This window comes from Osmerus eperlanus, chromosome 8, assembly GCF_963692335.1.
Source record: "Osmerus eperlanus chromosome 8, fOsmEpe2.1, whole genome shotgun sequence".
Lineage (NCBI taxonomy): Eukaryota > Metazoa > Chordata > Actinopteri > Osmeriformes > Osmeridae > Osmerus > Osmerus eperlanus.
In genome coordinates this window covers 15,349,837-15,362,099 of record NC_085025.1, presented here as the reverse complement: position 1 = coordinate 15,362,099, position 12,263 = coordinate 15,349,837, and the positions used below count along the sequence as shown (strand labels likewise).

Below are 12,263 nucleotides of genomic sequence, written 5' to 3'. Positions count from 1 at the left end.
TGTAGTTGGGAACGACGGACTGCTCGTTGTAGGCGAACATGCGCAGCATTCCAGACCATCTCCGCCCATCTAAACCAATCGTCTACTGCTGGTATACTGGTTTGGCTGGGATGCCAGGGAGCCAAAGCAGGTTGGTAGCCCAGGACACATTGAAAAGACGTCAATCCCGTAGAGGCATGATGTAAAGAATTCTGGGCATACTCTACCCAGGGGATGACGTCTGCCCACTGTCCCGGCCGGTCCATGCAGTAGCTTCTCAGGAATCGTCCCAACTCCTGATTTGTTCTCTCCGTTCGACTGAGGATGGTAACCAGAGGTCAGACTCACAGAAACTCCCAACCTCTCCATGAATGCCCGCCATACTCGTGATGTGAACTGGGTGCCTCGGTCGGAAAATATGTCCTCGGGTATCCCATAATTCCGGAACACGTGTGTGAACAACGTCTCCGCAGTTTGAAAGGCTGTGGGCAACCCAGGTAGAGGCAGGAATTTACAAGCCTTCGAAAAACGGTCAACTATGACCATTATGGTAGTACAGCCATATGAGAGCAGTAAGTCCGTAACAAAGTCTATTCCGATGTGTGTCCAGGATTGTTGCGGTACGGGCAAAGGGTGTAGCTTAACGTATGGCAGATGGCAAAAACTCTTGCTTTGTGCGCATATTGAACAGGAGGACACATACCTACGAACGTCCTACGCCATTGTCTCCCACCAATACTTGGGTTGAAGAGCATGTAACGTTCCTGCGATTCCGGGGTGTCCGGACATCGGTGTAGTATGCGCCCAGGCCAGTAGTCGGTCCCTTATTCCTGAAGGAACATAAAGCAATCCAGAAGGACAAGAGGGAGGAGAAGGTTCGCTCACCAGGTTCTGACGAATGTCCTCATCCACGTTCCACATGATTGGGGCCAAAACACGGTTTGGGGAAATGACGGATGCCTCCTCCCTGGGCTCATCCTCGGCCTCATACATACGCGAGAGAGCATCTGCTTTCGTATTCTTTGTGCCTGGTCTGTAAGATAAAACCGAATCGCACAAAAAAAAGAGCCCATCTGGCCTGTCTTGGGTTGAGTCGTCTTGCGGCGGTTAAATATTCCAGGTTTCTGTGATCGGTGAGAACCAGAAAAGGGTGTTTAGATCCCTCTAGCCAATGTCGCCAGGTCTCCAAAGCCTCTTTAACCGCCAGTAGTTCCCGGTCTCCCACATGGTAATTCCTTTCAGCCGGACTTAGCTTCTTTGAAAAGAAGGCACAGGGATGGAGTTTGGGTGGGTCTCCCTGACGCTGAGAGAGAACTGCACCGATTCCCACCTCCGATGCATCCACCTCCACTCTGAAAGGTAAGTCAGGGTCTGGATGCTTCAGGATTGGTGCCGTGGTAAACCTGTCTTTCAACTTGCCAAACACCTTCTCCGCTGCTTCCGTCCAATCCAGCCGTTTGCGGTCTCCGAGGAGAAGTGCGGTGAGGGGAGCTGCTATGGTGCTGAAACCCCTGATAAAACGCCTGTAGTAATTTAGGAACCGTTGCAGGGCTTTTATGGAGGCGGGGGTTGTCCAGGACTTCACTGCCTCTACCTTCTCGGTAAGCATTTCGATTCCACTCGTGGAGATTTGATATCCCAGAAAGGACACAGTACGCTGATGGAAATGGCATTTCTCCGCCTTAGCGTAGAGTCGATGTTTGAGTAACCGTTGTAGGACTTCTCTGACCTGCTGCACATGCTGGGTGTACGACAAAGAAAAAATCAAGATTTCGTCAATATAAACAAGCCACACCGATTCAGCATGTCTCTGAATATCTCGTTTATGAAGGATTGAAATACAGAAGGAGCGTTGGTTAGACCGTAAGGCATGACTAGGTATTCATAATGACCAGAGGTGGTGCTGAAAGCGGTCTTCCATTTGTCCCCCTCTCTTATGCGCACTAAGTTGTAGGCACTTCGTAGGTATAACTTAGTGAAATATTGAGCACCAGTAAACATCTCCACTGTGGTTTGTATGAGAGGCAGATGGTACCTGTATTTGGTGGTGATCTGGTTCAGAGCTCGGTAGTCGATGCAAGGACAAAGTCCCCCATCCCTCTTCTTCACAAACAAGAAACTCGAAGAGGCGGGTGATATTGACTGGTGAATGAACCCTTATTTCAAGGCCTCCTGTATGTATACTTCCATGGCCTCTGTCTCCGCATATGACAATGGATAGACGTGGCTCCTGGGCAAGGCAGCACCTGGTTTCAAATCAATAGCACAATCCCAGGACCGATGTGGAGGAAGCCTTGTGGCTTTTTCCTTAGAAAATACGTCTCCCAGATCATGATACTCAGCTGGTACTGGCAGGAGAGTTGAACCTGCCCCCTCAGGACTCTATTGTCGTAGAACCCATGGTAAGAACTGAACATCTCTCCTGGCAGATAGGCGACCATCCTACAATGCTCCTTTCTCTCCATGAAATGTCCGGATCGTGTGTGGTCAGCCATGGCATTCCCAGTACCACTGCATACGCTGGAGCCTGTAAGACATAAAAACTCCTTGTCTCCCTGTGATTAGTTCCAATCTGGATCGTAATTGGGAACGTCCTGTGCGTGATTGCCCCCTTGCCTATAGGACGACTGTCTATCGCCTGTAGAGGTATGGGAGTTTTTTAATGCAACGGTGGGTACATGCAGCCTCTCTATCCACCGTTCATCGCTTTGCTCCATTGCTTCCTCATGGACTGGAACAGTTGGTAGAGAGACACTGGACTACTGCATGCTCCTTTTACGCATCCTTATCAGACCGTCTAACCGGATTGCCATGTGAATTAGTTGGTCCAGGGAGGCCTCCTCATCTTGCCAGGCCAGTTCGGTTTGCAGGTCCTCTCGGAGACCGTTCCGAAACAGGGTTACCAGGGCTTTGTTGTTCCATCCACAGACTGAAGCCAGGGTTCTGAACTCTAGAGCATATTCTGCCGCTGATATGGCTCCCTGTTTGATCCGCAGTAGCTTCTCTCCTGTCTGCTTACCCTGAGCGGGATGGTCAAAAACGGCTCGAAATAGGTCTCGGAAATCCTCATAGGAGTACACCTCAGGTACTGATATCTCCCACAACGCAGTAGCCCATTCCAATGCTCTGCCAGCCATACGATAGCCGCTACCTTCTCACGTCCCGTGATGTCACCAGTCCGATGCCAGAAATACAGTTCGTGCTGGAGTAAAAAACCAATGCATTTCTCTGGATGGCCGTTGTATATCTCCGGTAAGGACAATTGTAACCTAGAAGGGACACCTCTCTCTGACGATGGTATCTCAGTGTGGCCCACTTCTGTGGATTTAAATCTTGGAGACATCGGAGACGACCCACGACCTTGTCCAGGGTTGTATGTAGGTCCGTTAACTGCTGATGATGGCGTTCCAAGAGAATCCGATTCTCAGTCACGGTTCCTTTCCAATTCTCTTGCTCTGTTTCCATTCCTTCTCCTTCGTTTGGGTCAGGTATTCTGTCACAATGTAGTTGAGTCGAACGAAAAAACAGGAGACGTATGATGCAGGAGGTTGTAGTTTAATGGAATGTCCATCGGCAAAACAAAAACAGCAACCAAACTTAGGTAGCCTATTCTTAGTACAGAACAACAAATAATAACGCTTGCATCCAGCAGAGCTCTCAAGAGATGATCCTGAAATCTAACGTGCACTATGAACATAAAACGTGACAATACCTGACAAATGACAAACACAAACTCACACCTTAAATACATAAACATAATTGGCTACAGCTGAGGACCAACAAGTACACAAGTGCACGTCGTTCTCACGTCGCATCCCTAGTATTCAGAAGAGAGGGAGCGTCATGGCCCGGATCTGCCAGTAGGCTTAACAGCAGCCTAATACTGTATATATAATTACACTATAGTTTCTCAAATATAGTTTAAGCTTGCTTGGCACCATGGCGCTGTTGGACAGCTTCTCGCAACACACCAAACATAATGGAGTCAGCGTTGTCTCATCCCCGGTGAAAGTAAATCCGAATGAAAGATAGCTCTCACTGTATTGTTTCGAGCTCACCGTCTTTGCTTTCTTTTTACCACCACTCAGCTGGGTCAGAATCTTGTCCAGGGCCCAGTTCGGAGTTTGCATTTTTCCTTTTTAAAAACTTCTCCATCAAACTGTCACCACGACCTGTCGTAGTGACAGTTTTTTACAGTGACAGTTAGCTACCTGCTGCTACCCGGACGAATATTACATTACTCTGCCAGTCACTATATTACAGCACAGACACTCGACAATGGGATATTATTTGCAGATAATAATTAATAAATGTATTTTAACTAATTAAGTGAAATTGGATAATTTCTCACAGCACACCTGACGATCTCTCATGGCACACTAGTGTGCCACGGTACAGTGGTTGAAAATCACTGCTCTATCCATCTTCATCCTCTATCTGTCTCCCCATTCTTTGTATGCAACTCTACATCCCAGCTCTACATCCCTCCATGAATGCAACCGTTTCCTACGCTAGTACCCTCACTGCAGTAGCGGACTCACCTTATCCAGCTATTGCTTTGGTATTGATCTTGATTTAGCAAAACCCAGTTATTTTCTATATCAACCATCACGTACAGTATATAGGGAGCTGGGAAACAAGAAGGTGGATGGAGGATGGGTGGGTGTATAGAGAGTTTGACTATGGAACTAGCTAATCAAGACAATAACATTAGTTGCAACTTGTGAACCATTCACAAAATGTTTTTCCTAACCCTCGACATTGATCCCTGGATAGTGAATGAGTTGCTGACAAAACAAATACTTGGATACCCACCAAATGCAGAACATCACATGCTTTTTTGCCACTGCAGTTAAACAATATAAAGCTAAAACAAGATCGCTTTACTGCGTATTTCCACTTGATGCCACACAATCGTGTTGATTGGACAGGTGTGGCCATAGTTCATCAAAGAAAAAAGTTGGGCTTTAGAAATAGCTTCATTAGTATAATTGTTTTACAGATTGATAGAGGGAAAGAAAGTGTGATAGAGAATAATGTGAGAGAGAAGGGATGCGATAGAGAGGAGATAGTGTGATAGATAGATAGACAGAAAGAGAGAGAGGGGCAGAGAGAAAGAGAGAGTATGTGATAGAGAGGGGACAGTGAGAGAGAAAGAGAGAGAGAAAGAGAGTGTGTGATAGAGAGGTAATGTTGTGATAGAGCGGGGATAGTGTGACAGAGAGGGGATAGTGTGATAGATAGTGGAAAGTGTGATCGAGAGGGGATAGAGAAAGATAGATAAAAAAAAGTGAGGGAGAATGATAGCAGGAGAGAGAAAGGGGGGGGAAAAGAGGACTGGGATGAAGAATGCTGTGTTAGCAGTCCTGGGTGGGCCTGCCAAATCAGCTCCTCTCTTTTTCTCTCTGCACACACACACACATACTGTATTATCTGTGCAAATATCCCTCTCATGCATATGTAAGGCCTTGAAGGACACAGGCCAAGGGGAGGGGCTAATAGCCTGCTAGAGGTTATCTCAAGGTCCCACCTAGGCACACCTTCGGCCAATAGGCTGACTCTCCTGGTGAATAATGAGTGTGATTAAATAAAAGGCATGGGAATGCCGGCTTCATTACTCTCAGAGTAATAAAGCATTTGATGAAAGCTCCGAAGGGCTGTGGAAAGTTTATCGACCTATCTGCTCCCTCTTCAGTCCTTTCGGCCCCTTCTCTCTGCCTTACCACCCCCCCCACCACCCTCCACCCCCGCCCCGCTCCTCCCACCGTCCCTCTCCTTTTTCTCACACCCATAATCCCTTTGTCGTTAGTTGTTAGTTCTACGTCTCTTTTGCCCTGTACTGATCTCACACTGAATCTTTCGTTGTTGAGGTATTTTCTATCTCTCTCTCTAAATCTCAATTTCCTTCTTTAATTTTGTCCTTTTCTCCGTCCTTACAAGCATTCATATTAATTACCTGTGTGTGTGTGTGTCTGTTTCGTCCCCAGGGTTTGACTGGAGTCTCCATTTCAAGTGGGAGCAGTTGTCTGCAGAGCAGCGCACCCAGAGAGCTGACCCCACCGAACCTATTAAGTAAGAGAAGGCAAGCATAAAGAGAGGAGAGGAGAGGAAAGGAGAGGAGAAACGAGAAGAGCAGAGGAGAGAGGAGGAGAGGAGAGATAGGGCAGAGGAGAAGAGCAGAGTAGAGGAGATGAGAGAGGAGGAGAAGAGCAGAGGAGAATAGAGGAGGGAAGAGGACAAAGAAATTCAGTAGGACGCTACGTAGAAAGAGTCCTGTTGAGCTAAGTGAAGTTGCACATCACACACACACAAAACACGTACAAATCATCATTAGGAGTAATGGGACTGAGACAGCACCAGGGATATGGAAGAGGCTGGTGGTAGAGGTGTACAGATGGTGGGAGCAAGGAAGTGCACAGACACCCCCCCCCCCCACCCCCATTTCATCCCATCCCTGAGCCTCTCTCTTCTCTACAGAGCACACAATAATGTAACAGACTGAACATAACGCCTGCTGCTGCTACATAGGCTATTACTTAGCTTTGGTTCATGTAACGTAGCATGATTATACGTCAATATAAGGCAAGGTAGCGCAACGTGAAGCAAACGTTACAAGCTGATGCTGCATATTATGCGAGACACAAGTGGATTGTTTTTTTTGTTTTTTACTATTCACAGGGCATTTGTCATTATCTCCATTACTTCACAAAGTCATGTGAAAGTGGAAGGGTTTTCTCTCTCCTTCACTCGTAGTGCACCGGCGTGAGAATACAAACAACGTCATGTGTGACTGGGGGCAGAGGGCAATGCTGACGTTATGGTGGCAAAATAAATTAACACAGAACTGGATGATATCGCAATTTATTTTATTTAACTTTACTAATGATGGGCTTATCGTATTGATGCATCCACAAAAACAAAAAAAAGGCAACAATAGCCCGTACCTGTGCATCTGTGGGAGCGTATTTTCTGTGTAGGTGTGCGTGTGCCTCCGTTCCTGTGTGTGTATGCGTTCACAATCCTGGCAGACATCAGTCACTATGCTCTGTCAGCCCACCATGTCACGATCATCTCACACCCGCCTCACAACCAAAGCTCCCGCCAACCATTGGGAGTCCATGAGTCACAGGTGGGTCACCATCCTGTTGACTTGGCTTTTCCACAAGTCTGTTGCTAGCTGAACAGGGTGTTAACTACTGTTTGTTCTGCCCAGGAGTGCTTCTCATGTTCTGCTGTTGTTGTGGGGAAAAAGGATAGGATTCTGTACAGACAGAGAAGGCGGAGTGGGGAGGGGGTGCTTAACGAGGAAGGAAATTGAGGAAAGAAGGAAAATAAAAAGTGTGAAGAAAGTAAAGGAGAGGGAAAAGAAAGCAGAGGAGAGGGATAGATGAGGAGCTGGATTGTGGGAACGGGAAGACAGGAAAGAAGAGATATGGGATTTTAAGCATGGTAGCGTACTTCGGTGCTCATTGGCTGGCTGGATGACGAGAGGAACGAGAATCTGTAGACAGACAGGGAGTGAGGGTTGAATGTTCTGTGGATGTCAGAGTTTGCAGCCCACACTCCTGGCTGTGATTTAGTAGAACAGACGTTCTGTCCAATTAAAATTGCGGCCCCACCCCAATACCACCACCTCCCACTGTGATGGATATTTAAAGATAAACACATCGTCATTGATGTAATTGACTGGTTTGTAAGATAATAGATAGGGTTATGATTTATGTATTACAGTCCAGAGTGCAGACATTCCTCAGTCAACCTCTTAGCTGTTGCCTATGACATGCATTAAAAGCACTATGATACAATGAAATCTATGTATATGACTTGTTAGGTATTCTCTGGATTCTGGTTCTCTGGAGCAAACAGCAACTGTCTTTTGTGTTTAGTAAGCAGATTATACTGGCACTGCAGAGACAGTCTTGTAGCACGGTGCAAGCAGACGCATTCTCATCTCCGTTTACACAACGATAGACCTCAGAGGACATGTTTTTGTTCTCTCCTTCTCTTCTCGCACTTTCTTATGCATTGATTGGAATTTAATGATTTATTCTTGGTTAACGGGATCATATTAGTTGTTTGATAACTAAATATTTATATTTTATAGATAAACTTGTTTACCATTCAAGCTCTATCTGTACGTTATTACTTTTAAATGTTTTCAATTTGAATTTTTTCAGTAGGGGTTTTCAATCGTAGAAGAACAACATGCTCTACATGAAACATGAAATGTACGGAAAAATAGAAAAAGCTCAATATAGGTATTTAGCTATTACATTTACATTTATGCATTTAGCAGACACTTTTATCCAAAGCGACTTCCAAGAGAGAGCTTTACAAAAGTGCATAGGTCACTGAACATAACAACGAGATAGCCCCAAACATTGTGGGTAACCAAACATGAAGCATACATTGTGAAAACCAAATAAGTCCCAAAGGGAAGAACCATAAGAGCATGTAGCTAGACAAGTTACAATTAAACAGCATGAACCTCAAAAATGCAAGGGTGTACCTGTGGAAAAATTATTAAAAAGAGGGGTTGTTTTAAATAGTTTTTGGCTTCAGCCCTAAATTCTACTTGTAGAAGTATAAAAGCTAAAGGATAAAATAACATTCTAGACATTTCTGCACTTCAAATTTTGTTGCAACCATTTGGGGAAAGCCCCTTCCTGTATCCTCATGCATAAAGCGAGGTCCATACAGAAATGTTTTGTCTAGTTGGGTCTGGAAAAACTTGGTGGTTGAATGAAAGCAAATTCAACATTCCAACATCTATTGAAAAGCCCTCACAGAAAACTGAAGACAGGTATAGAAACAAGGTTGGAACCAACTCCAAATGAATACCCAGGATTTTGGAATGCTAGGTTCAACAAGCAAGTGTCCACATACTTTTTGCCATTTTGTGTATGACCCTAACACCCACATACAATCCTAAACCTTATATTTTTCCTTACTTCCTCCCACCCATCCTTTCTTACCTCTTTCCCAGAACTCCCATCATTGCTGGCGGCCTGTTTGTGATTGACAGGTCGTGGTTCAATCACCTGGGGAAGTACGACACAGCCATGGATATCTGGGGCGGGGAAAACTTCGGTGAGTGCTGACCAGGGCGGTTTGTTTTGAAGACGCAGACAGCCTTCTCTGCTGACTCAAGGAAATCACACACTAGGTTGGCTGTTTCATATAAAATATTGATATATAGAGATATATGTAAAATATATCCATTATACTGTATATACAGGTTCACAAACAAACAATAACTCTGACAAACACAAAAGACATCTACAGGCACAGCTTGCAGTATTTACAGAGCTGTAGCTAGACATTTGGGATGTCAGCCTGATGTTACAGAGAAAATGTGGAGGATTATGATGGTAAGTGGTTTCACTCCTACTGTACACACACACTTGGACGGTTATTGAATAGTTCTTTATTTGTTGAATTTGTGTTTGTTTCTGCAGAGATTTCGTTCCGGGTTTGGATGTGTGGGGGGAGTTTAGAGATCGTCCCCTGTAGCAGAGTGGGTCATGTCTTCAGGAAGAAACACCCCTATATCTTCCCAGAGGGCAATGCCAACACATACATCAAGTAAGACTAAACAAATACGCACCAATAAACTCATACGGAAAACTCAACTATAAACTCTTAAACAAAAACACCATTGTTGTCATTACCAAGTTTGGGCATTTGTGCGTGTGTGGGTACTTGTATGTGTGTACCCCACTTGTAATATTATGCAAATAATTGCTGTAATTAAAACACACTGCCCCCTCTTTCTTAGCAGTCCTCTTATCAACGGCATCTGTTTATGTTTAATTAAAAGTCACAGTTCTGATTTAATTATGCAAAACGAGTTACGCTATTATAATTTGATTATCAAGATGGTTGTTATTGTTGTTGTTTGTTGCAAAGCACCCTCTCCCTATGCTCGAGGTTCAACCAGGGATTCAACCCCCTCCCTTCTCTGTCTTTCTGTCTGTCAGTCTGTCTACTGGTCTGTCTGTCCCTCTGTCTGTCTGTCTGTCTGTCTGTCTGTCTGTCTGTCAGTCTACAGGCCTGTATGTCTACAGGCCTGTCTGTTTACTGGTCTGTCTGTCTGTCTACTGGTCTGTCTGTCTGTCAGTCAGTCTACAGGCCTGTCTGTCTAAAGCCTGTCTGTCTGTCTGTCTACAGACATGTCTATCTGTCTGTCAGTCTATAGGCCTGTCTGTCTGTCTAACTGCCTGTTAGTCTTTGTATAACTTACTACACAAAACCACATTAGCCTTCAATGCATAATTAACGATTCCTGTCACCAGAATGTGTTTGTGCAGCAGAGTTTAGCACAGCTAATAAATAATTACTCTGAGGTGTGTATGGTGTGTTAGGACGGCAGAGCAGGTGTATGTTTATGACAGGTATTGTGTGGGCACATTTGTGTGTGTGTAACAGCAGCACATGTTAATGTGTTGTGTGTGTTGTTTGTGTGTGCGTGTATTAGAGGCAGGTTGCTCATTGTGACCTTACAACAACAATGCCAGCTAATAGTTGAACTTGTGCTTTGATGTGTTCCCTTTGGTACCGTGTGCTGTTAGTGTTCTTGTTGGTTTCAATCAGCCTAGTTGTGAATCTCATCTGAGACTGTTTATAAACCTGACTCACCTATAGCAAAGTATTTTGGATGCATACATGAGTCAATTTTACACCCCGCACACACTCTCACACATGCTTTCACCCACACACAAAGTGTCAAATACAAACACACACTCTCACCCTAACCACAAAGACACCTGGTTTCGCAGACTATCGCACAACTTTTCTCATTTGCTAAGATTGTTTTATTTAAACTTGGATCCACTTGATATCCATCCAACCTAACAAGCACAGCAGAGTTCTTTTTTTGTAAAACCGTAAGTCATTTTCATGTTGCTTTCACACACACTGCAAGTACATTTCTCTTTTTCTCATTTTGAAATACAATACATTTAAAAAATGTATTGAAAAACCTGGACATTAGATGTCAAAATGAATGTTTCAATTTAGATAGTTCATTTCATGTCATGCAGTTTTTATTGTGAGAGTTTGTTCACTAGTTTGGGGTTGAGCGAGACTGCTTTAAAAGTGAATTATAGCTGGAAAATGTGCTTAAGCAATCTAGACAAATTCTTGCAAACATACACTTTAAGGCTCACATGCACACTTACACACCTACCTTTGGAAAGGTTCTGTGTTGTTAAGGGAGTTGGATTGAATTGAAAGACTTGAATGTCACTGTATAGCTTCGTATACAACGAAATTAGGAGTGCTACTCCACTTGGTGCATTATACAAAGAAACAGCATAAAAACAAAAAGCAAAGGTCCTACCTCATGATAAGTACACACAACAAGATGTGTGGTGGTGTGTGTGTTGCGCGTGGGTAACGTGTGTGTGTAGCGTGTGTGATGCAACGCAGTGTGGTTGCATGTTGCAGGAACACGCGACGCACGGCCGAGGTGTGGATGGATGAATTCAGACTGTTCTACTACTCAGCTCGCCCAGCGGCTCGCGGCAAATCCTACGGAGAGTGAGTCCCGCACGCGCACACGCGCACACATGGACATGCTCACACATGTCGAAGCATGCTCACGTATTCAAACACTCATGTCCACACACACACTCACGTCCACATGCTCAAACGCACATACATGCCCCAACATGCACGAACACACGTTTAGACACACACTCAAACACACAAACACACAAAGGTTACGACACATGCTCAAGTCCTCACACATGCTCAAACATGCACACACAAAGAACAAGAGAGATTTTGTGTGGGTGTGTGTGTGTGTATGTGTGTGTATGAAGCTGTCTCTGACCTGCGCCCAGTGCATGGCAGCATAGCGTCCAATCCTCCTGTTGATCCTCCCATCCTGTCTCATTAGTATCCGAGGCAGGGAGGAGCTGCGCAAGAGGCTGAAGTGCAAAACCTTCAAGTGGTATCTGGACAACGTCTATCCCGAACTCAAGTTAGTGCACATGCACGCACAGAGACTCTGGAACGCACGTCCACGTAAAAAAATACAGACATCCAAACACGCATACACTCACAGATATCAACACACACACACACACACTACCACACACACACACGCGAACACATGTGCGCACTACCACACACACACACCATTATTCCTTTCTAAATACGTTAATCACTCTCTTTTGTATTCACATTCTGTGTTTTTCTCCCCTGATTGCCTGGAATCCCTGAGGCTTTACCATCAGAACTGAGATTTTCAGCTCAATCTGCCTAATGGAAACACACAG

At 44.9% G+C, this 12,263-nt stretch overlaps 1 protein-coding gene across 5 annotated transcripts in view; it reads left to right on the top strand.

The window, feature by feature from the left end:
* The window catches only part of galnt14 (UDP-N-acetyl-alpha-D-galactosamine:polypeptide N-acetylgalactosaminyltransferase 14 (GalNAc-T14)), a 96,781-nt gene that overhangs the window by 72,801 nt on the left and 11,717 nt on the right, over positions 1-12,263 (top strand). For all 5 annotated transcript variants that reach the window (XR_009930970.1, XM_062467817.1, XM_062467820.1 and 2 more), the window contains 5 exons: positions 5,967-6,051; positions 8,966-9,069; positions 9,438-9,564; positions 11,428-11,520; positions 11,882-11,965. Coding sequence is in view for 4 of the 5 variants with exons in the window: in XM_062467817.1 (XP_062323801.1) it covers positions 5,967-6,051; positions 8,966-9,069; positions 9,438-9,564; positions 11,428-11,520; positions 11,882-11,965 (493 nt within the window). In the remaining variant the exon portion in view is untranslated. The remainder of the gene's footprint in view (positions 1-5,966; positions 6,052-8,965; positions 9,070-9,437; positions 9,565-11,427; positions 11,521-11,881; positions 11,966-12,263) is intronic.